Source organism: Plecotus auritus (genome assembly GCF_963455305.1).
Source record: "Plecotus auritus genome assembly, chromosome: 11".
NCBI lineage: Eukaryota > Metazoa > Chordata > Mammalia > Chiroptera > Vespertilionidae > Plecotus > Plecotus auritus.
The window spans coordinates 54,970,758-54,993,046 of NC_137777.1; the positions used below are offsets into that span (position 1 = coordinate 54,970,758).

General features: G+C 54.2%; 1 protein-coding gene across 3 annotated transcripts in view; it reads left to right on the forward strand.

Annotated features, from left to right (window-relative positions):
- Positions 1 to 22,289, forward strand: part of CPNE3 (copine 3) — a 43,044-nt gene that overhangs the window by 13,324 nt on the left and 7,431 nt on the right. For 2 of the 3 annotated variants that reach the window (XM_080647171.1, XM_080647172.1), the window contains exons 5-14: positions 1,280 to 1,354; positions 2,463 to 2,534; positions 3,577 to 3,660; positions 6,470 to 6,559; positions 10,487 to 10,585; positions 12,451 to 12,537; positions 14,252 to 14,311; positions 15,668 to 15,801; positions 20,897 to 20,951; positions 21,025 to 21,076. In XM_080647171.1, coding sequence (XP_080503297.1) covers positions 1,280 to 1,354; positions 2,463 to 2,534; positions 3,577 to 3,660; positions 6,470 to 6,559; positions 10,487 to 10,585; positions 12,451 to 12,537; positions 14,252 to 14,311; positions 15,668 to 15,801; positions 20,897 to 20,951; positions 21,025 to 21,076 — 808 coding nt within the window. Of the gene's footprint in view, positions 1 to 1,279; positions 1,355 to 2,462; positions 2,535 to 3,576; positions 3,661 to 6,469; positions 6,560 to 8,285; positions 8,305 to 10,486; positions 10,586 to 12,450; positions 12,538 to 14,251; positions 14,312 to 15,667; positions 15,802 to 20,896; positions 20,952 to 21,024; positions 21,077 to 22,289 lie in introns of those variants that run through there. The other variant, XM_080647173.1, reaches the window with a different exon arrangement.

Here is a 22,289-nt window from a genome sequence, read left to right on the forward strand (position 1 = left end):
CGTGGTCACGTGAGGGAGGCAGAATCCCTTGCTTTGCTAGGGCAGGACCTCGGAGTCAGGTTGCTCGTCCAACATTTCAGGGAGTGAACCCCGCTGCAGCCGCCTGGCGTGCGGGGCCCCAGCGCAGTCCATTGCAGCAACAGCAGCTCTGATGGTCCCGCTGGCAGGACTGGCCCCGACGCCCACACCATGCGAGCACGCTGCTCCTCAGCCGGGCTCATCCCTGTAAACCCAGAGTCTGGGGCCTCCTGTGCCCACCGGGTGGGGTGCTCTCTCCTGCCTCTCCCTGAGCCTCCCCTGTTAATCCTCGTTGTCTAGTTACGTCTTCCCGGTGAGTACAAGCTTGGTCAGGGGAGGGGTGTGTCTGGGCTCCGAGCCAACTTCCCAGGAGAGGTCCTGGCTGTGTGTCCAGATTGGGGTCGCCTCCAGGAAGGACTCACGTTCAGTGTTGGGGGATTGCGGCTTTGCTGTTGTCTTGGGCAACATGGAGCTGATCGGTTTTCTAAAACATTGATAAATAGCATCCAAGGAAAGTTAAAGTTTTTTTTAAAAAGCCAATGTAGCTAACATTAAAATGAATTTGGGAAATGATGGCTGATGGAGAGGCCCTGGGTCTACTGTGTTATGTTCATCAGTGTATTTGGTGGGGCTATATGTCAGGGTTACGTGTCAGTGGACACACTGAATCCCGTTTGCTGAGAATCCTGAGGCCGGGCCTGCCTTTCAGTGGGCTTCAGCTCCGTGATTTGAGAGATGAGGCCCGGCCTTCGTCTCCATCACGTGTAAGAAATTCAAGTTTGAAGGAGTTGAAAAGGGAACTAGTGGGCGGGAGCAGGGGAGGTCACATCTCTTGGAAATGGTTTCTGTGGGTTTCCAATGGGTCCATGCGTTTCAGAATCACTACATCCTTATAGGATGGGCTTAATGTTTCCATTTCTAGTGGTCCTTTTTATTCATTTTTTAAAAATATATTTTTATTAATTTCAGAGAGGAAGGGAGAGGGAAAGAGAGAGAAACATCAATGATGAGAGAGAATCACCGATTGGCTGCCTCCTGCACACCCCCCACTGGGGATTGAGCCCGCAACCCAGGCATGTGCCCTAACCGGGAATTGAACCCTGATCTGCTTCATAGGGCGATGCTCAACCACTGAGCCACACCAGCCGGGCCTAATGACCTTTTACATGAAATTTATACTCAACCTCTTTTTCAAAACCGTTCAGTTAAAAGTTGGCCAGATGAAGTTGAAAAGCTCTCTGCCACCTTCTGCTTGTAACAGATCGTGTCCAGTAAGAAGCTGACGCGCCCGCTGGTGCTGAGGAACGGCAGGCCCGCGGGGAAGGGCAGCATCACGGTAATGAGACCTTGTCTTTGCCTTGGAGGTGAGGGGGCCAGGGGGCTGCAGGCAGGTGCCCACAGCCTGGGCATGCCAGCCGGTGGCTCCCCTCCTTCCCTGGCGGGGGAGCCATCACAGACCCATGTGTGATGTGTGTCAAAAAAGAAAGAAAAACTCACACATGAGTCCCTTTGCGTTTTACGTTGCCCAAGGGGTCAGGGCCCCTCGTGGTGCTTCCTTGCCCCAGGAGCCCCCCTTCCCCACTTAGACCCGACATCATCTGACGGATCCCGGGCTCTGCAAGGCAGAGTCGTCCCCTCGGAACAGACCCTGTCCAGGACAGCTTCATTCCCGTTGGGTCTCACATGGCACGGCCTCACCTTTAGCGCCCGCACCCTGCTGCCCGCCCTCCCGCTGGCCCCAGGCCGGTGACTCTACGTGCCCCGCGTCCGAGCCCAGCACACGACACCCGCTCCTCAGGCTCTCCCTCTGGAGCTTGCGTCCCAGCAGCGGCTCCCGGAGCCGTGGTTCTGACGGAAGGCGGGCTCCTGAGCCTCGTTGGAGGGCTGCCGCCGTGATCCCCTGAGCAGCTGGTTTGCTCCAGGTTAAACTTCCTAAAGCACAGGAATGATCGTCTGCTGGGCAGCGGCTCGTGGCACAGAGAACACCGTCCGTAGTCACCTTTATTGCTCCCGGGCCGCGGCAGCCGGGTTGTGAGCAGAGTGACCAGTGAAATTGTATGGGAAACAGTGATTTCAGCTGCGAGTGTTGCCGAGGTGTGATGTGCTCCCGAGGCTCGGGGTTCGCAGAGCTGCAGCTGGTGTGTGCCCAGGGCTGTGGTTTTTCACGGGATTGGGAAGATGCCGCTGGGGCAACAGCATCTGAAAGGGAAGGTGCCGAATGCGGGTGTAGCCTAGAGAGGAAGGTGCCTCACGCAGGTTAGCAGGTTTGGGCACATGCTTATTGCACATGTATGGAAGCGAAAATGGAAAATCTCTCAATTGCACCATTTTAGTGATCATTTGTATTGATACGGAGTTTGTACACTGTTAGGTAACAGAATATCAGTACTTCTGAGTGTGTCAGAATCCCTAAACATGCTTCTTTCACTTACCTGATCTCGTAGATTTCAGCTGAAGAAATAAAGGATAACAGAGTGGTCTTGTTTGAAATGGAAGCAAGAAAACTGGACAATAAGGTGGGTAGGGGATACAGATTTCAACAGGTGCCTCCTGTTTGCCTCCCATTGATCCTGTTTGAGAAAGGAGGGATGCAGCTAACGTGAGCGCCTCCTCGCGCAGCCCGGAGCATTAGTTCCTTCCAGTCCCGCTGTCCTGGGTGTGTGTGTCTGTGAGAGCCTGTGTGTGTCTGTGTATATCTGTCTCTGTGAGTGTCTGTGAGGTCTGTGTGTGTGTGTGAATCTATGTGTCTGTCTGTGAATGTGTCTCTGTGTATGTGTGTGTACGTGAGTGTGAGGTCTGTGTGTGTGTCTGTGAGGGTCTGTATGTATCTATGTGTTTGTGTATGTGCCTCTGTATTTGTATGTATCTGTGTGTGTCTATGAGTGCCTCTGTGTGTGTATGTATGTGTGTGTCTGTGAGTGTGTGCGAGTGTGTGTATGTGTGTGTGTGTGTGTTGAGGGTGTGGGAAGGGCAGCTCTGAGCACACGGGGTGCTGCGCACTGCATAGATGCTGTGGGGAACTAAGAGGAAAGGAGGGACTCTAACCGTGAGGTAACCGTGGCTTCTCCACATACTTGCCCCTGCTCCCTGGCGTGTGGTATTGGACACTGAGGATAGATGTGGAGTCAAGACTCAGACCCGTCAGCAATCAGATGTGATCCTAGCACACCTGAGCCCTCTGCGTCCATCTTGTCGCTGTCCCTCAGAGTTAGCGTGCCTGGTGTTGGCATGCTGCTTCCACAGAACACGCCAGTGCTGTGTCAGTGAACAGTGTTAGGCATGAGACCAGCACAGAACATGTTTATTGACGATGGGCGTATTGATCACTGTTTTAAAGCATCGTGTGTTTTGAGAAGTAAGGGTGTGCTTTGCAGGGTTAGGGCTTTCATCAGAAACGCTCGGTTCTCCTGGGAGACGGTGCCCCCCAGCCTGGGAGAGGAGAGGGCTTGTGTCCCTGCGGTGCTGGCGCGCAGACCTGCACCTGTAAGGCAGATGCGGGTGTTAGCGTGCCACAGGCAGAGTGGCGTCGAGAAGGACAGCTTTCTCCCTTTGATGTAGGACCTGTTTGGCAAGTCAGACCCTTACTTGGAGTTCCACAAGCAGACATCGGACGGAACCTGGCTGCTGGTGCACCGAACAGAGGTGAGCGTCTGACGTTGAGAGGCAGGGTTGAGGTTTCCTGGGGGATTGTAGTAATCTGAATTTTTAAAACATTATGTTTCTATAAAAATAGCAATCTGATTTTGGACACATATAATCAGAGACACAAGGTCAGCATGCTCATTTTTTCTTTTATTAGTGAAGTTTGTATTTTGAGAAATGTAAAACCCTATGAAGAACACTATAATGTATGCCCTGTACATTTGGTCTGCACATGTGTGCTCCTCTCTCTCTCTCACACAGACACACATACACACAGACTTGCACATCTATACACATACATGGGACTCACACATCTGCACATACACATGGACTCGCACACCTGCACACACACAGGAACTCGCACATCTGCACACAGGGACTTGCACACCTGTGCACACACACAGGGACTCGCACACCTGTGCACACACACAGGGACTCGCACACCTGCACACACACACATGCACATACACACACAGGGACTCGCACACCTGCACACACACACATGCACATACACACACAGGGACTTGCACACCTGTGCACACACACAGGGACTCGCACACCTGTGCACACACACAGGGACTTGCACACCTGCACACACACAGGAACTCGCACATCTGCACACAGGGACTTGCACACCTGTGCACACACACAGGGACTCACACACCTGTGCACACACACAGGGACTTGCACACCTGCACACACACACAGGGACTCGCACATCTGCACACACACACAGGGACTCGCACACATGCACATACACACACAGGGACTCGCACACCTGCACACACACACAGGGACTCGCACACATGCACACACACACACAGGGACTCGCACACCTGCACACACACACAGGGACTCGCACACCTGCACACACACACAGGGACTCGCACACATGCACATACACACACAGGGACTCGCACATCTGCACACACACACAGGGACTCGCACACCTGCACACACACACAGGGACTCGCACACATGCACATACACACACAGGGACGCGCACACATGCACATACACACACAGGGACTCGCACATCTGCACACACACAGGGACTCGCACATCTGCACGCAGGTAGTTCCCTCTTGCAGAGCCTTCCTGGTGAGGCTGCAGATGTGACTCTTCAGCTTTGCAGAGCAGAGCACGGATTTCTCGGGAACAAGGGCGCTCTCCTGCCCAGCCGTACCTTAAGTGTTGGTGTGGTTTATAGCATCGTGTTCAGGTCTCCCCAGCGTCCCGCATGCTGTAAGCATGTTGTTTTGTGTTGTTTTTCAATCAAGGCTCACATGTGGCATTTGGCTGTTCTTACATCCTGTCCATGTAAGACTTTTCTCCCTGCCTCCCTAGCCTTTCTGCCATCGAATCTCTCGAATAATCAATCCCCGTATGCCCACACTCTGGAGTCTTGCCTCACAGCCAGGTCCAGCTCAGTTCCCTGTTGTGAGGAATAGGTGGTCTGTGGTGCGGCCCCTGGAGGCTGTTCTCCCACAGTTCACCCTGTTTTAGCTTCTACTGACCATTCGTGCCTGAGTCGTCACTTATTACCATTATATTGAGGTTATACATAGTATTATTTTCCACATCTTCCGTCTCTTCACACGCATTAGCAGATGCTCCCTCTCATTTCCTCCTTTTTATCTTCAGTGGCATGGTGGGCTCATGGATGGTTGGAGCACAGTGTGCTCATTTTTATCATTCATTACTGTTGAGAGTACAGTGGGACCTCGTTTCTCAAACGTCTCCCATCTCGAACAATTCGCTGCTCAGCCTACAGCCCTTTCCTGATGACACCTGTATGATGAGTCACGCGTCTCTCAGGCAGCAAATAAAGGAGAGAACGCGCAAATATGAGTCAGTTCCCCTCTGTTAACATCTCAGGATCTTGTGCTGTGAATATTTTTGTGTTTTTTTGCTTTTGTTGCTGCTTATAATTATTGTTAAATTTTCATTTTTTACTGTACATTTCCTTTTTGTTACATTTTCATTTACATTTCATGTCCTTTTTGTTTTTGAAGTGTTTATAGATTAAACAGTACAATAGACATGCACTGTGTATAAGAAAGGTTAAAACGGGATCGTTTGGGGGTCTGGAATGGATTAATCCCATTTACTTGTTTCTAATGGGAGAAGATGATGCGATTTTCAAACAGCCTTCCGGAACAAATTAAGTTTGCGAAGCGAGGTTCCACGGTATGTGGATTTGACGGGGCGTGCCTTCAAACGGCTCCTGGCTTCTGACATGAGCCCTAGGGCCTCGCATTGTATGTTGGGTCTCGGCTCACCCTGTGCTTGTCGGAGCCAGACTGGGGTGCCCCATTTCTTTGGGGCGACCCTAGTCTCTGAGAGGTGGAGGTATTCAGACGCCAAGATCTGAGGGCCCACGTGCTCTTGCTGCTGGGCCCCTTCAGTGGACACAGCCGGAAACTGTACATTTGCTTGTATCTGCCTAGGATGTCTATAGAAATTATGAACGTGAGACTATTTCTTTAATTCAGATCCAACCCAGCACGGTTCTTCCTCGGACGTCCTCATTCCAGGTCTGAGTCCTCTGCCACATTGGAAACCCTGGTTTCTGAGGGCGCCGTGAGTGGGTGGGAGCCCTTCCCAACGTGCTTCCTTCGCAGCACGTGTGCTGACCAGAGAGTCTGTCACATTTCACGGACCAGCTGGGCAATACAGTCCCAGCTGGTGTCAGTGGGACAGGTGACTGGCTGGAGAGGTTGTAGCACCACCCGAACCCGGGAAAGGCGAGAGCAGAACACAGTGAACTCGGTTCATCCTAACTCGTCTCTGCATCTCCCTTTTCTAGGTTATTAAAAACAACCTGAATCCTGTTTGGAGGCCTTTTAAAATCTCTCTTAACTCCCTGTGCTACGGAGATATGGATAAGACTATTAAGGTAATTTGAAATTACATATACAGACAAACTCGCCTCTTTTATAAACTTAATTGGTTAGGTAATCTTAAAGAAAGAAAGTGATGGGACGAGGCCTGTGGGACTCCCTTTTGCTGGATCTGGGAACTCTGAAACAGGGTGTCTAGGAGGTAAAGAGTTTGAAGAATCAACATGTTTGACTGATGGTTCACCCAATGCTGAATCCAACATTGTGATTTTTATTTTACACTTTATTTTTTAAAGTCAAATGTCCAATTTAAATGTTTCTTCCTTTTAAAAGGATCCCTTTGCTCTGTGAATAGGAGCCTTTAGCTCCCTCTGTGCCGTTGGCGTTTCCTTGCGGATAAAAGCAGACGTTCCTTTAACTAGAGCCAGCGCCGTCTCCCGCCTCAGCGCCGCGGAGAGGACGAGTGTGGCTTTTCCCTCTTGTTTCCAGAGCAAAATGCAGCCACTGAAGACTGGGTGGCTTATTGTCGAGGTCCGAGAGCAGAGCTGCCGCAGGGAGCCATAGCAGGTGTCTAAGAATCTTCAAACGTTCTTGTTTATCACGTCATCAAAAATCTAACTTTAAAGACATTTTTATACTAGAGCCACTTGTTGACATAGATTCCAGAGAGAAGCCTTTTCCTGTGCCCTGATGCCAGCAAACAGATGGGTTCTTGCTGGTTTTTGTAAGGGATGTGGTGAAGGCAGGAGGGTTGGTGGCCTGGAACAAGCGTCGGATTTAGAGTCAGACCGCAGTCCGAGTCTTGATTCCGCTCTTCAAGCAGCGAAGGGATCTGGAGCAGGTCATCTGTCATCTCCACTTGTATAGTAGAGAAAATAAGGTCTACACTACAGAAAGGGTTAAATTGGTGAAAAGGGAAGTCTTCCTGTTAAAGGCAGCACAGGTGCTGTTATGGTTGAAAGCCTCATTTCCTAGGTGTGGAGAGTTTCAGATTAACACCACTGTGAGTGTGTGCCACCCCAGCAGCAGTGCAGTGCAGGTTAGGGGGTGGGGGTTGGAGACAAGCTTTCCTCCCCCTCAGGGTCTTCCTCCTGGCCTAACACTCAAGTAGACACAAGACAAATCAGCAAGAGGAACTGGCCCGACTTAATTACATGCTTACGTAGGGGAGTGCCCCCTGCATCAGAATCAGAGCCACAAAGGGAAACTGAGGTCTAGAAGACACTCGGAGCAGGACAGCGAGCGTGAGACCCCTGGGGGCTTCAGGAGGCATTGCAAGGAGAGCGCGTGAGGAGAGGGTGTTAGTCGCCCTGCGAAATGAACAGGTACCCTCACTCTGGTGATGACTCCTATTGTGGGTCAGGCTCCTAATTTAAATTCCTCTAGAAAGGGGGAGCAGGTCTCTCTTGAGCCCCAGGTCTCAGTCGTCTTTAGCTCACGGTAACCGCATACTACTGAGGCAAGTACGAACAAAATAAAGAGTAGAAAAGAAGCTTTAAAAATAACTTTTGAGAGCATGTAAGACCTTGCTTCCTGGCATAGATCCTCCGGAAAGCACATACAAACTCCTATAACAATTCAAAAAATGTTACTTTTCAGTGTCATACTAAATGTAGAGCTTTTGCTTTTCACATTAAAAATAGTAAGTTGAAGCTTCAATCGATCTGAGAAGCAAGAGAGGCTGTAGAAAAACTTGCCTAAGTCAAAACTACTTAATTGTGTGTAATAATATGTTTACAATGAAACAATGTTTTTAAACTTCCTGCACACAGTGGCTTGCGCACAGGGCTCTTTTATTGTAGTAAGTAAACTGATTTCCCGAGCTCACCCTGATGAATGCCTTCCATTCTTACAAGTTTGTTTTAATGACACAGACGTGCTCTGCCACATCGTCACTGTCTGTGTTTCTCTGTGACATCAGAAAGCCGTACATCTGTGCTTCTCCTGGGGTTTGGCGTTGCTTAGAGGTGTGTGAGGAGTCAGCAGAGGGTGGAGCTGGCGGCAGCGGCTTCTCTGCCACAGTGTGGATGTGCAGTGTGGTCCTCCAGCATGGACTATCTTTTCCGTAACATCCAGCGAATGGAAAATGGCCGTGCATGCTGCCCTGCCTCACCCGGGAATGCCTAGTGGATGTGCTGTGGTGTGTGTTCTCACATGCACACATGCGCACATGTGTGTGTTCCCGTATACACACATGTGTGCATTCTCATACATGCGTACTCACATGCATACATGTGCATGGGTGTGTGGCATGTGCACTCACATGTATACATGTGCACAGGTGTATGTATGTATGTTTCAGTTCCACAAGCACCACTGATACTGTTGTTTAAAGTGGACCATAGTCCTAGTTTTTTAATTCTTGAGAAATTAAATGACATAGTCATTATATCATGTTCCCCCAACTTTATCTGAACCCATGCCAGCATTATAAATGTCATGTTTTTCTTTAGCACCAAACATTTGCCTGTGATGGGGCAATGTAGTGAGTTATCAGAAATTACAGTTGGAAACTATTTTTACATTCCCTGAAGTTTCAGGCAGACTAACATTCGCTCTTCATAAGCTCTGTTTAAATAAAATCTTGGAATTATCAAAGCTTGATTTTGCCTTAGGTATAAATTGTAGTTTCCTGAATGCAAATCTAATAATGTAGAGTTCTTTTGTCCATAATTAAAAAAACTATTTAAATGAAATTACTAAAATGTTAAGATTGTTTTTAACTTCATTTTAATTTTAGTCCAACTAGAAAGCAGTTTTTAAGATCATTCATTTTCTTCCCCCTGACACCTGGGAGTCCCACGGAGGGCTTGGGGTTTAGACTGCGCGGCACATACACGGGGCAGGAGTCGAGCTGTCTGGCTCGTCCGCGGGCAAAGAGCTCCAACAGTGGACACTCCTGACAGTCCTCGGGATTGCGGCTCTGGACCTAGTTTGTGTTTATTAACTGATGGACGTTTTGTCTGACTGGATAAAGTGGGAATAAAGTAAGGAACGCAACACTTCCTGTTCCCATCACACCTAACTCACTCCTGGAGCTGAGCAGGAACAGCCCCTCTGCCGGTGAGATGTTGCCCCTGAAGTGAAGGGAGCTGGTGACATGTGACGTTCATGCTGCAGCGCTGCGGGCACCTTGCTCGTGGTGATGGACTGCGGGGGTGGCAGCAGGTGGCACGGCGGGCCTGGGCCTCGGTCATGGCTCCTTTAACTGTTCAGAGCCACACAGGATGCCGTCGTCCAAAGCCCTTTAACCCTCTGCCTACTCACCAGCCTGGGTAGCCCTGGGTGCAGCACACGAGCGTTTGCAGAGGGAGATGCTGCTTTGAAGAGACAAAGCTGGAGAAGACGGTGCTTTGTCGGTGGCCCCTCTGCTTGCTGACAGCGCACACCTCAGTCTCGCTGCAGCGAATGGCCAGGCGTTCTTGTGACTGTTCTCCGCTCCGTCCTCCTGGCACCGAGCTGCAGGCAAACCAGCTCAGCTCTGCCCTCGGCTTGGAGACAGCAAGCACGGAGCGAGAGCCTACCTGAGCCGGACCTCGCCTGCCCCGCATGGCAGCAGGGACTTCACGGGGTCCAGCGCTTCCCCTCAGAGGGCTCCTTCTCGTAGGAGCTGCGGTCCTCAGAGTGCTGCGCTCTGGCTTTGTGTCTGGCGCTGGCGCAGGCCTCGCCCTGGTGGCAGGGGACTCGCCGTGTCCGTAACGAAATCATCTAAATCATTGCACAGACACCGGCCCCTCCTTCCTCCTGACAGCCTTCAGGAGGAAGCCGTGTGATTACAGCTGAAGTGGGCGAGGCGCCAGCCAGGGACAGGGTGGGGGGGGCGCCAGTGATTCCCACCAGGAAGCAGCTCCTACCTGTCGGGGAGCTGTGCACTGAACACGGCACTTACTCGAGTGCCAAGGGCACTTCCGGGTCAGCCCACGTTGCTGCAGCCCTGGGCCGCCCAGGCCCACCGGCCTGACCTCTGTCTGTGCTGCTTCCAGGTGGAGTGCTATGACTATGACAGCGATGGCTCCCACGACCTCATCGGGGCGTTCCAGACCACCATGACGCAGCTGAAGGGGGCCTCCCGGAGCTCGCCCGTGAGTCGCGTCTCTTGTCGGGTTCTGCCCTTGGCACAGCACACAGACCCGGACTTGCTCTGGGCTGCAGGGTGCTCGCGGACCGGGGGGTTGGTAATAGATGGCCCGGAATCCAGGCTTGGGTGTGAGTTTACAGGAACAGTCAGAGGCTTGGTTTTCTTGGCTACAGACAGTATCTGTGGTTTGATGGGAAACCCTTTGTTTTGAAGCGTGTGGCGTGTCCTGGGTCACGGTAGTCAGTGCCCACAGCAGGCAGACGCCTGGTTGATGTGTGCACTCTTACCACCCACCCCCGCCCTTCCTGTGGCCTTACCCAGGGGAGGGATGAAGCGTGGTGATGGGACTTCAAGTTAGGGAATCGTAGCTAAATGAATACATGAAACCGATGGGCCATTTGGTTTAGCCAATTGGGTTTTAAACAAACGAGGGGCTGGAGTTTCCAGGGGCCCTGCGGGCCCTGCGTGTCCCAGTCCTGTCACAGCCCATCCTTGCAGCCGACGGAGGCTCTGGTGGGATGGAGGAGGCTTTCCAGCCCTCTGTGGCTTAAATGCAAACGGTGACTTGGCGTTGAGCTGACAGACTTTGGATTAAAACAGCAGCAAAATCCAGTGGCAAAGGCAAATATTCTACGTCACGATGGTTTTCTAAGGCAGAGCTAAGGGAACACAGTAGGCACCTGACCACGGGAAATACAGCCGCCGGCTCAGCAGGAGGGCTGGTGGCGGTTTCGTGGTTTCAGCTCCTTGTGTCCAGAGCAGTGACTGGCCTGCTTTTAGACGAGAATGAGTGACGCGACCTGGACACCTGTGTGCATCCTGCAGGCTCCCTGAACCCTGACTAGGGGTGGCCAGGCTTCCCTGTGCCAGCAGGCTTGCTCAGTCCTGCTCGTCAAAGGCAGGGCTGTCTTGTCTGCTCTCGGTGCCCTGGCGGCCGGTGAGAGCGGGGGCGCGAGGGATGCGGCCTTTGCCGTGACAGTTGGAGCCTCCTCGTTGGAAACGCTTAGTGATTAGTGCTGCAGTGGTGATGGAGACTCGGGCAGGACCCTGAGCCCTCAGAAGGTTAGCAGGATTTTCTTTTACATCATTTGTCAGATGTACCTTTTCACGCTTGGTTCTTAGAAAACCAGTAACGACTGGTGGGCACAGAGTCGCTTTCTAAGAACCAGAAGAGCTGGCTTGTCAGATGCACCGAGTCCCTATGCTGTCGTGTTAGGAGCAGCAGTGAGAATCAGAGGTGTCACTCGGAGGTGTTACCCCCTCGCTGTGAAAAAAGGAATGAATGAAACAAGTGAGAACACTACGAAGTATGTAGGTCAGTTTTGTGTGGCTGCAGACGTTCAAGGTGGTGGGTGCAGATCGGAGCGGGCCAGACGGTGACTGACACCACGGCGAGGACGGGGTGGGGGGGAGTGGGGGGCAGGCGGGAGGAGGAGGCAGGTGCACTCAGGCACCGTTAGACCCGTTTCTGACCCTCCCAGTGGGAGGGATGCTGTGTTTCACACAGGATGCTGTGTTTCACCTCTGTGTTCCGATGGTAGGTTTTTTCTTCTTTTCTAAGCAGCATATTTTTGTTCTCTCTGAGGGTAAAGACTAGGAGTTACATTTACTTCCTTTGTTGTGAAGAAGAAAGGTTATGCTTAGAGAGTGTGCCAGGAAATTCATACTTATGAACTGTTTAAAAGGCACCTTCCAGGCATGCGTTGGGAACGTCAGTGATGACTGTTTGAGTTACCTGGTCATTACATCACTGCCTCAGAGGTGCTGGCAGTAGGCCTCCGTCAGAGGGGGTTGATTCCAGGAGGCAGTCATCACTTACATTCCACTGGCCTTTCTGACGCACTGGTGACACGCACTGTCCCCCCACAGGTGGAGTTTGAGTGCATCAACGAGAAGAAGAGACAGAAGAAGAAAAGTTACAAGAACTCCGGCATTGTCAGCGTGAAGCAGTGCGAGGTCCGTGACCCGACTGCCTCTTGGGCAATGCTCACACCCCTGCTCCCTGTCGGTGTGGGGGTCACACGTGTGCACGGGGCAGCTGGAATCCCCCTCCCGTCGGTGTGGGGGTCACACGTGTGCACGGGAGCAGCTGGAATCCCCCTCCCTGTCGGTGTGGGGGTCACACGCGTGCATGGGGCAGCTGGAATCCCCCTCCCTGTCGGTGTGGGGGTCACACGTGTGCACGGGGCAGCTGGAATCCCCCTCTCCCGTCGGTGTGGGGGTCACACGTGTGTACGGGAGCAGCTGGAATCCCCTCTCCCGTCGGTGTGGGGGTCACACGTGTGCACGGGGCAGCTGGAATCCCCTCTCCCGTCGGTGTGGGGGTCACACGTGTGCACGGGGGCAGCTGGAATCCCCTCTCCCGTCGGTGTGGGGGTCCCACGTGTGCACGGGGCAGCTGGAATCCCCCTCCCTGTCGGTGTGGGGGTCCCACGTGTGCACGGGGCAGCTGGAATCCCCTCTCCCGTCGGTGTGGGGGTCACACGCGTGCACGGGGCAGCTGGAATCCCCCTCCCTGTCGGTGTGGGGGTCACACGTGTGCACGGGGCAGCTGGAATCCCCCTCCCTGTCGGTGTGGGGGTCACACGTGTGCACGGGGGCAGCTGGAATCCCCTCTCCCGTCGGTGTGGGGGTCACACGTGTGCACGGGGGCAGCTGGAATCCCCTCTCCCGTCGGTGTGGGGGTCACACGTGTGCACGGGGCAGCTGGAATCCCCTCTCCCGTCGGTGTGGGGGTCACACGTGTGCACGGGGCAGCTGGAATCCCCTCTTCCGTCGGTGTGGGGGGTCACACGTGTGCACGGGGCAGCTGGAATCCCCTCTCCCGTCGGTGTGGGGGGTCACACGTGTGCACGGGGCAGCTGGAATCCCCTCTCCCGTCGGTGTGGGGGTCACACGTGTGCACGGGGGCAGCTGGAATCCCCTCTCCCGTCGGTGTGGGGGTCACACGTGTGCACGGGGCAGCTGGAATCCCCTCTCCCGTCGGTGTGGGGGTCACACGTGTGCACGGGGCAGCTGGAATCCCCTCTCCCGTCGGTGTGGGGGGTCACACGTGTGCACGGGGCAGCTGGAATCCCCTCTCCCGTCGGTGTGGGGGTCACACATGTGTACGGGAGCAGCTGGAATCCCCCTCCCTGTCGGTGTGGGGGTCACACGTGTGCACGGGGCAGCTGGAATCCCCTCTCCCTGTCACATGAGTGTCTGGGCTCTTTAGGGAAGAGGACAGAGTAGGGAAGAGCAAAGAAGTCTTTCAAGTGGCTTTGCTTCCAGGGTTCAGCAGCGTCTCCGCAGAGCTCCAGGTCGTGGGTTCTTGTGTCCTTAGGAGGGGGGGCCGAGGCATCGCACTGCGTTGGGGTGGGCTGTTGTGAGTGGGGGGAATCCAAGAGATTTCTTACAACAAACAAGTGGGTTTTTAAAAACCTTGATTGTTATGCCATTAAAGCTCTCAGCATATTCGATTCATTACTAGTTTCTTAAAACATAAAGTGAGGGTATGTCACGGTTGGCCATTATTATTCTAATCTGAACGTGGCTGGAATCACCTCGAGGTAGACTCTCCCAGACACAGGCGCAGGTGGTGCCGCGTGTCCCGTGTCTGTTCAGCCGCGAAGTGTTAGCGCGTCTGCAGGGAGCTCAGCGAGTCTGAGCCGTCTGCTGCCTCTGCTTTCAGGTCACGGTGGAGTGCACCTTCCTGGACTACATCATGGGTGGATGCCAGCTGAACTTCACCGTGAGTAACTGGGAGCTCCGCTTCCCCTTGGCAGTGCCTTACTCCTCTGCAGAGCTGACGCGGCGAAGGGCATGCCTGTGTGTGGTCTGAACCAGCGCTCTGGGTAGGCGAAGCTGTCCTGTCAGTAACCTGTCCCTTCTCCCAGAGAGCAGAAGGGTCCAAAGCAGGTTATCCCATAGCAACTTCAGCAGGAGAAAGCATCAGTCAAGCCAACATAGAAAGCAAGGCCTGTATCTACAGTCTCGGTGCAGTGCTGGTGCAGTCCTGGTGTAGTCCAGGTGCAGTCCCGGTGTAGTTCTGGTGCAGTGCCAGTGCAGTGTAGTCCAGGTGCAGTCCCGGTGTAGTTCTGGTGCAGTGCCAGTGCAGTGTAGTCCAGGTGCAGTCCCGGTATAGTTCTGGTGTAGTTCTGGTGCAGTGCCAGTACAGTGTAGTCCAGGTGCAGTCCCGGTGTAGTTCTGGTGCAGTGCCAGTGCAGTGTAGTCCAGGTGCAGTCCCGGTGTAGTTCTGGTGCAGTGCTGGTGCAGTGTAGTCCAGGTGCAGTCCCGGTATAGTTCTGGTGTAGTTCTGGTGCAGTGCCAGTGCAGTGTAGTCCAGGTGCAGTCCCGGTGTAGTTCTGGTGCAGTGCCAGTGCAGTGTAGTCCAGGTGCAGTCCCGGTGTAGTTCTGGTGCAGTGCCAGTGCAGTGTAGTCCAGGTGCAGTCCCGGTATAGTTCTGGTGTAGTTCTGGTGCAGTGCCAGTGCAGTGTAGTCCAGGTGCAGTCCCGGTGTAGTTCTGGTGCAGTGCCAGTGCAGTGTAGTCCAGGTGCAGTCCCGGTGTAGTTCTGGTGCAGTGCTGGTGCAGTGTAGTCCAGGTGCAGTCCCGGTATAGTTCTGGTGTAGTTCTGGTGCAGTGCCAGTGCAGTGTAGTCCAGGTGCAGTCCCGGTGTAGTTCTGGTGCAGTGCCAGTGCAGTGTAGTCCAGGTGCAGTCCTGGTGTAGTTCTGGTGCAGTGCTGGTGCAGTGTAGTCCAGGTGCAGTCCTGGTGCAGTGCTGGTGCAGTGTAGTCCAGGTGCAGTGCAGGTGGAGTCCCGGTGCAGTCCTAGTGCTGTCCCAGTGTAGTGCAAGCATGTCAAACTCGCAGCCGGCGGGCCACATGCCTCATTTGACATGTTTGGCAGTAATTCACATTTAAGCATCTGGTATACAGAGCGCAGGCTGTCTGGGCTGTGGCTCGTGTGACTGGCGGGACACTCCTGTGGTCCCAGGTGTTTGAGAGGACATGGGGGCGGGCTGCGGGCGAGGACCTGTCTCTTGCTGCTCTCCCTGCGCCAGGGCAGACGCCCTGCTTCTCGAGTAAGGGCTGCGATTGTCACCTGCAGGTGGGGGTGGACTTCACCGGCTCCAATGGGGACCCGCATTCCCCCGACTCCCTTCATTACATCAGCCCCAGCGGTGTGAACGAGTACCTGACCGCCATCTGGTCCGTGGGGGTGGTCGTTCAAGACTACGACGCGTGAGTATCGTTTGTGTCTTTACCCTGGGAGGTGTGTCTGTCTCCTGCGTGTTCTCTGATTGCGTGGGACAGGCTGCTGAAATGTCGTCTGATCTTGTCTTTCTCCTTGGGGCAGTCTCATTGTTGACTTTGACCTCTGACCCCGCTCTGCAGGTGCTTGTTGAAAGCCACCGGCTATGGCAGGCCCCAGTTTCAGGGGGTTACTCAGGGAAAGGTGTCGGAGGGGCTGAAGTCCAGGCGGCACAGCCTCAAACACGCAGACACTGGTACTAACACGGCTGTTTCCTAGGCAGCCGTAAAGTCTTCTTCTTCACATGACTTTGAACAAGTGTCCACGAATAACGTGACCCAATTGCTATAAAAGATTTTGAACAAATTCTCAATGGATGGATTTAAACAGGTCCTTTTGGAGGTTTGCTAAGCAACAGGGGAAAAACGTGCATTCATTGTTCTGTTAGGGCCAGTATAAAATGTCACCCGTTCCTTTTCAGGGGTCCTCAAACTACGGCCCGCGGGCCACATGCGGCCCGCTGAGGACATTTATCCGGCCCGCCGGGTGCCGCTGCCTGTCCTGCTTAGCAGCCGACTCGTCCCGGGCCCAAAGGGTGCATAGGAATTTGTTCATAGTTTTTTTTTTAAACTATAGTCTGGCCCTCCAACGGTCTGAGGGACAGTGAACTGGCCCCCTGTTTAAAAAGTTTGAGGACCCCTGCTTACATAAAGCTCTCACTTGCTGATGGAGCTGTCATTAACCTTGTTATGGCCTTTAAGGAGATGGCTTTTTCAGGCAAATGCAAGCAAACCCGAAGCAAAGATGGCTACGGCAGAACCCATAGCAGCAGAAGACTCCTTGTAGAACACTTACTACATAATCCCAAGTGGGACTATGAACGCGACATGTGAATAGCAGAGTGCCAAAGTGTTCCCATTGAAAACAGCTGGAAGTAAGCTGAAACGTCAGTCTCAAGTCCTCATGGGGCTCAGCACAGAGTGAGACCTCAGCATGCAGCCTCAGGCTCGGCCCGAGGGCTGTCAGAGGGGCGACAGGAGGCCTTCCCTGTGGGAACGAGGAGCCTTAGGCGGTTCTTGGGTCGGAGCAGAGTCTGCGGCCCCGTTGGGCTCGGAGGAAAGGGGACAGCTGTGCAGGGCACACGGCCGCAGGCAGGAGAATTTCTGGCTTACCTGCTTTTATTTCCCAACAAGAACTGCATATAAGTGAGCTGTATGCAATAGAGTAAAACTAAAGGACGGTAGGGAAACACAGACGTCGTAGTAATAGGGGGTCCAGCTGTGCCGTGTGGACGCTCTAAGGCACTTCCTACAGGACGCTCATCTGACGGGGCTGCGGGAGGGAGGCGCTGTCGCCTGCGTCGAGGCCTCGGTGAGCCCTGCTCTGCGCTGAGCGAAGGCGGCCGTGCTCCTTCCTGACGCAGGGCCCTCGGTGAGCCCTGCCAAAGCCGCCCAGTCGCTGAGTTAGAGGGCGGGTGACCCTCTGTGAGTTCAACAAAACCGAGGCGGAGCGTGGCCAGCACTGACCCCCACGGACGAGAAACATCGTCAGGACATTAGCAATGCGACCAAGATTGTAGGCACAGATTCAGAAAAAACGTTAAAAATTATATGTTGACTCTCTGAAACTGGTGTTACATTGGAGAGTCTGCACTGAAGGTGCCTTTTAGGAAGCTTACCTCACCAGCGTTGGCTCAGGGTGCGGGGCGGAACGGGCAGCACGCCTCACAGCGGCCACTCTCGGCACCTGTCCCCTCCGTCCCCTGTCCCCTCCGTCCCCTGTCCCCTCTGTCCCCTCTGTTCCCTCTGTCCTCTCTGGCCCCTCCTTCCCCTGCCCCTCTGTTCCCTCTGGCCCCTCTGTTCCCTCTGGCCCCTCTGTTCCCTCTGGCCCCTCTGTTCCCTCTGTCCCCTCTGTTCCCTCTGTCCTCTCTGGCCCCTCTGTTCCCTGTCCCCTCTGTTCCCTCTGTCCTCTCTGGCTCCTCCTTCCCCTGCCCCTCTGTTCCCTCTGGCCCCTCTGTTCCCTCTGTCCCCTCTGTCCCCTCTGTCCCCTCTGTCCCCTCTGTCCCCTCTGTCCTCTCTGGCCCCTCTGCCCCTGGCCCCTCTGTCCCCTCTGTCCCCTCTGTCCCCTCTGTTCCCTCTGTCCTCTCTGGCCCCTCTGGCCCCTGGCCCCTCTGGCCCCTCTGGCCCCTCTGGCCCCTCTGCCCCTGGCCCCTCTGTCCCCTCTGTCCCCTCTGTTCCCTCTGTCCTCTCTGGCCCCTCTGGCCCCTGGCCCCTCTGGCCCCTCTGGCCCCTGGCCCCTCCGGCAGACCTGGAGGACGCGTTCACACCTGAGAGTCCACGGGAGGGAGAGAGACTTCAGGAAGTGGTGAGATACAACAGAAAATAAAAATCAGCGATTTCTCACTAACCAGCAATAACTCACTCAAGAAGTTGTGGATACATGACCACAATTCAGAATGTAATAAGTGAGAATGACGTTAAGGTCTAGGATTGTGACTGAGGGAAAAACTACAAAATTGTACTGAGGGACAAAGAGGGAAATTTATTTAAATGGAGAAATATGCCACGATTCTAGATAGACAGATGTCATAATGATGTAAGATATAAAAATGTCTTTCTAAATTAATTGATTTTAATAAGAAATTCAACAGAATCCTGACAAAATAATTCTTAAAATTTTCCAGAAGGAAAGGTGAATCAGAATAGCCGGGAGTTTTCAGAGGAAGGAGCGGGAGTTGGTCCTTGCAGACAGTGGAGCACTCACAGGCCCGGCGCTCAGACTGCAGGAGAGCGTGACCCGGAGCAGAGCAGGAGTGGGAACAGCCCAGCGTGTGCACTCAGCCTGGGGCAGAGGTGCCCACAGGCGGGACTGAGTTCAGTGAGGCCCGTTCTGTGTTAATTACAGACAAAACTGAGAAACGGACCCCCACACAACGGGGTTTGGGCCAAGTAGAGGTCTGTTCCCTGTGGTGCTCGTGGGGGGCACGTGTCTCAGACAGACAGGCACCTCAACCTACAGCGCCCCCCTGGGCCGGGCAGCGTCCCCCTGGGTCAGGCAGCGCCCCCCTGGGTCAGGCAGCGCCCCCCTGGGTCAGGCATTGCCCCCCTGGGTCAGGCAGCGTCCCCCTGGGCCAGGCATTTCCCCCCTGGGTCAGGCAGCGTCCCCCTGGGCCAGGCATTTCCCCCCTGGGTCAGGCAGCGTCCCCCTGGGCCAGGCATTGCCCCCCTGGGCCAGGCAGCATCCCCCTGGGTCGGGCATTGCCCCCCTGGGTCGGGCATTGCCCCCCTGGGTCAGGCAGCATCCCCCTGGGCCGGGCAGCGCCCCCCCTAGGCCAGGCAGTGCCCCCCCTGGGCCGGGCAGCGTCCCCCTGGGTCAGGCATTGCCCCCCTGGGTCAGGCAGCGCCCCCCCTGGGCTGGGCAGCGTCCCCTGGGCCGGGCAGCATCCCCCTGGGCCAGGCAGCGCCCCCCTGGGTCAGGCAGCGCCCCCCTGGGTCAGGCATTGCCCCCCTGGGCCAGGCAGAGTCCCCCTGGGCCGGGCAGTGTTGGCAGCGGATGTGGAGGGCACCGGGGTGTGTGTGGCCCTCCCAGTGCAGGTGGCTTCTGTTCCCACTGCCTGGCCGAGGAGCAGGTGGAGCTGTAGGGCTCGGGCTGACGTCACCCCTGTGGGGACCAGCGACTTCTTCCATCGGCTCCAGAACATTTCCGGATGGACTAGACGTTTTCGTCACACACCCCTGAATGTTCCGCAGAAACATGCACGGATTGTTGACAGTCTGACAGCGAGGAAGCAGAAATCATGAAATAACTTTTATTCACATTAATTAATATTAAAAACTGTGAAAGATACGGTAGACAAAGTTAAAGACAGATTGTAAGCAGGGAGAAGGGTTTGGCATGTGTGACACAGGTTCTGTCCTCAGTGCCAGAGCCGATATGAGTGCCCATGGAGGAGGATGTCCTGATGGGAAATTAGCATGTTCATTCGGGGGTTCGCGGAGAATGTCCTGATGGGAAATTAGCATGTTCATTCGGGGGTTCGCGGAGAATGTCCTGATGGGAAATTAGCATGTTCATTCGGGGGTTCATGGAGAATGTCCTGATGGGAAATTAGCATGTTCATTCGGGGGTTCGCGGAGAATGTCCTGATGGGAAATTAGCATGTTCATTCGGGGGTTCGCGGAGAATGTCCTGATGGGAAATTAGCATGTTCATTCGGGGGTCCGCGGAGAATGTCCTGATGGGAAATTAGCATGTTCATTCGGGGGTTCGCGGAGAATGTCCTGATGGGAAATTAGCATGTTCATTCGGGGGTTCGCGGAGAATGTCCTGATGGGAAATTAGCATGTTCATTCGGGGGTTCGTGGAGAATGTCCTGATGGGAAATTAGCATGTTCATTCGGGGGTTCACGGAGAATGTCCTGATGGGAAATTAGCATGTTCATTCGGGGGTTCGCAGAGAATGTCCTGATGGGAAATTAGCATGTTCATTCGGGGGTTCGCAGAGAATGTTCTGATGGGAAATTAGCATGTTCATTTGGGGGTTCACGGAGAATGTCCTGATGGGAAATTAGCATGTTCATTCAGGGGTTCATGGAGAATGTCCTGATGGGAAATTAGAGTTTTTCTGTGGCATCTGTACCACGTTTCTGTGGCCAGTGTATGAATATTCATATTATGTGGCTGTAAGTAACCTCATGTCAGTTGAGCAAGTTTGACTGCCAAATGAGTTTGCCATAAACAATGAAAAGCGTTGTGGTTTTAGGGCTTTGTGGATCTAGCTATCGTATTTACTCAGTGGAATATACAATATGTAAGTAGGAAAGAACGTTAGAAATAGGAATATAAACTCCATTTTTATAAATATACATGGAGAGACATTTTTCTCCCTCAAAGCACATAAAAATATTTAGGAGAATTGCCATATTAACATTTTTTCCTCTGGTAATTGTGAGTAATCTTTTATCTGTATTTTTTTTTTTAAGATTTAAACATTTTAAAAACTAAGCTTATATCAGTTTTATTATGAGTAAAGATAAAACTCTCTGTTGGAAAAAAACGATCTCCTCTTTTCACATTTCCTTTTAGGGATAAGATGTTCCCAGCGTTTGGGTTTGGAGCTCAGATTCCGCCTCAGTGGCAGGTGAGAGGGACCCGTCCTACAGCTTTGCCTCCTGGGGGAGCGACCCCAGCTCATCAGCCCCTTTCCTCTGCAGGTGTCGCATGAGTTCCCCATGAACTTCAATCCGTCCAACCCCTACTGCAAAGGTGAGTGGGATGCACTGCCACCAAGGCCTCCCTGTGCCCACTTCTCTCCTGCGGTGGGGACTCCCCACGTCCCCTCGGCCTCTGACCAGCTCAGCCTGTCTCAGGAGGCAGGAGCGGCCCTGCTGGGGGGCGGTGGGGGCGGCCTCACTGCTAGGGAAGAGCGCCAGCCACGCTCTCCTGCCTTGAAGGGTGTAACAGGACAGAAGAATCCTCTGCCTGAGACTCGGCCAGTAAATAGGGCCGTATTCCTTTCCCGCACAAGTTGATTTTAGAATAAACCCTCTGTGAAGTAAATAGGTAGCTAGATCCACAAAGCCCAGTCGGCCCATGGGTCTCTGAAGTCCTCGGAGGAGCGGGCGCTGTGCAGGGAGGTGGCCCGCACCGGAGCGTGGATGCAGGTGGTCTCCGCGGTGCGGGCGGCTCTGGGCAGCTTCCCTCCACAGGAGGCCACCGTGGGGTTCGCGCTTCCCTGGGACGTCCCATATCCCGGTGCTTCCCGCCACCCCCTGAGAACTCACCTGACATGCCCAGTCCCCCACAAAACGGTGTAAGTTTGGAGGGGAAAGAAGGTGGGGCAGAGGTATAGACTGTGGACAGCGAGCTTTCTGCAGCGACAGGTGTGTGGGTTCCGACAGAAGAGCCCGTCCTCTGGTCCCCACGGGGGAGCCGTGGAGGCGCTGTTGGGAGAGCTGGCAGGGCGCCTCCTTCTCCCGAAACGTTTCACACCGACCTAGGGCCTGTTTGCACGTCGGGCCTGGCGTGGCCTTCTCGCCCGTCACCATGTGTCCCATGCTTGTGAGGAAGTGGGAACGGAAGGATTTCGGGAGCTGAGTGCGATGGCTCACGCGGCACTCGTTCCGTTCGCTCACTCCGAGCACCAGGAGCCCCTCGGGCTGCCGGCGGTGCGGCTGCTCTGCGTCAGGTCTCCGCCTGGAGCAGACAGTCCGTGGCTTTCAGACAAAGCAGACGCTGTGCGGGAGAGACAGCCTGTCCCCGTCGTTCCTGCCCAGTCACTGGGTGCACTTGCCCAGAAATCGCACGTCTCGCTGTCCCAGAGGCACAGGGAGGCTTCGGCGGCGTTCCGTGTTCGTGGAGGGACTGCGGGCAGTATTGGTGAGGAGTTGTAAGGGATTGCTGTGCACCTTAGACTGCGAGCAAGCGGAGAGGGAGAAATGGAAGGAGGTACTGCGGTGGTTACGGCCTCACATTTTGC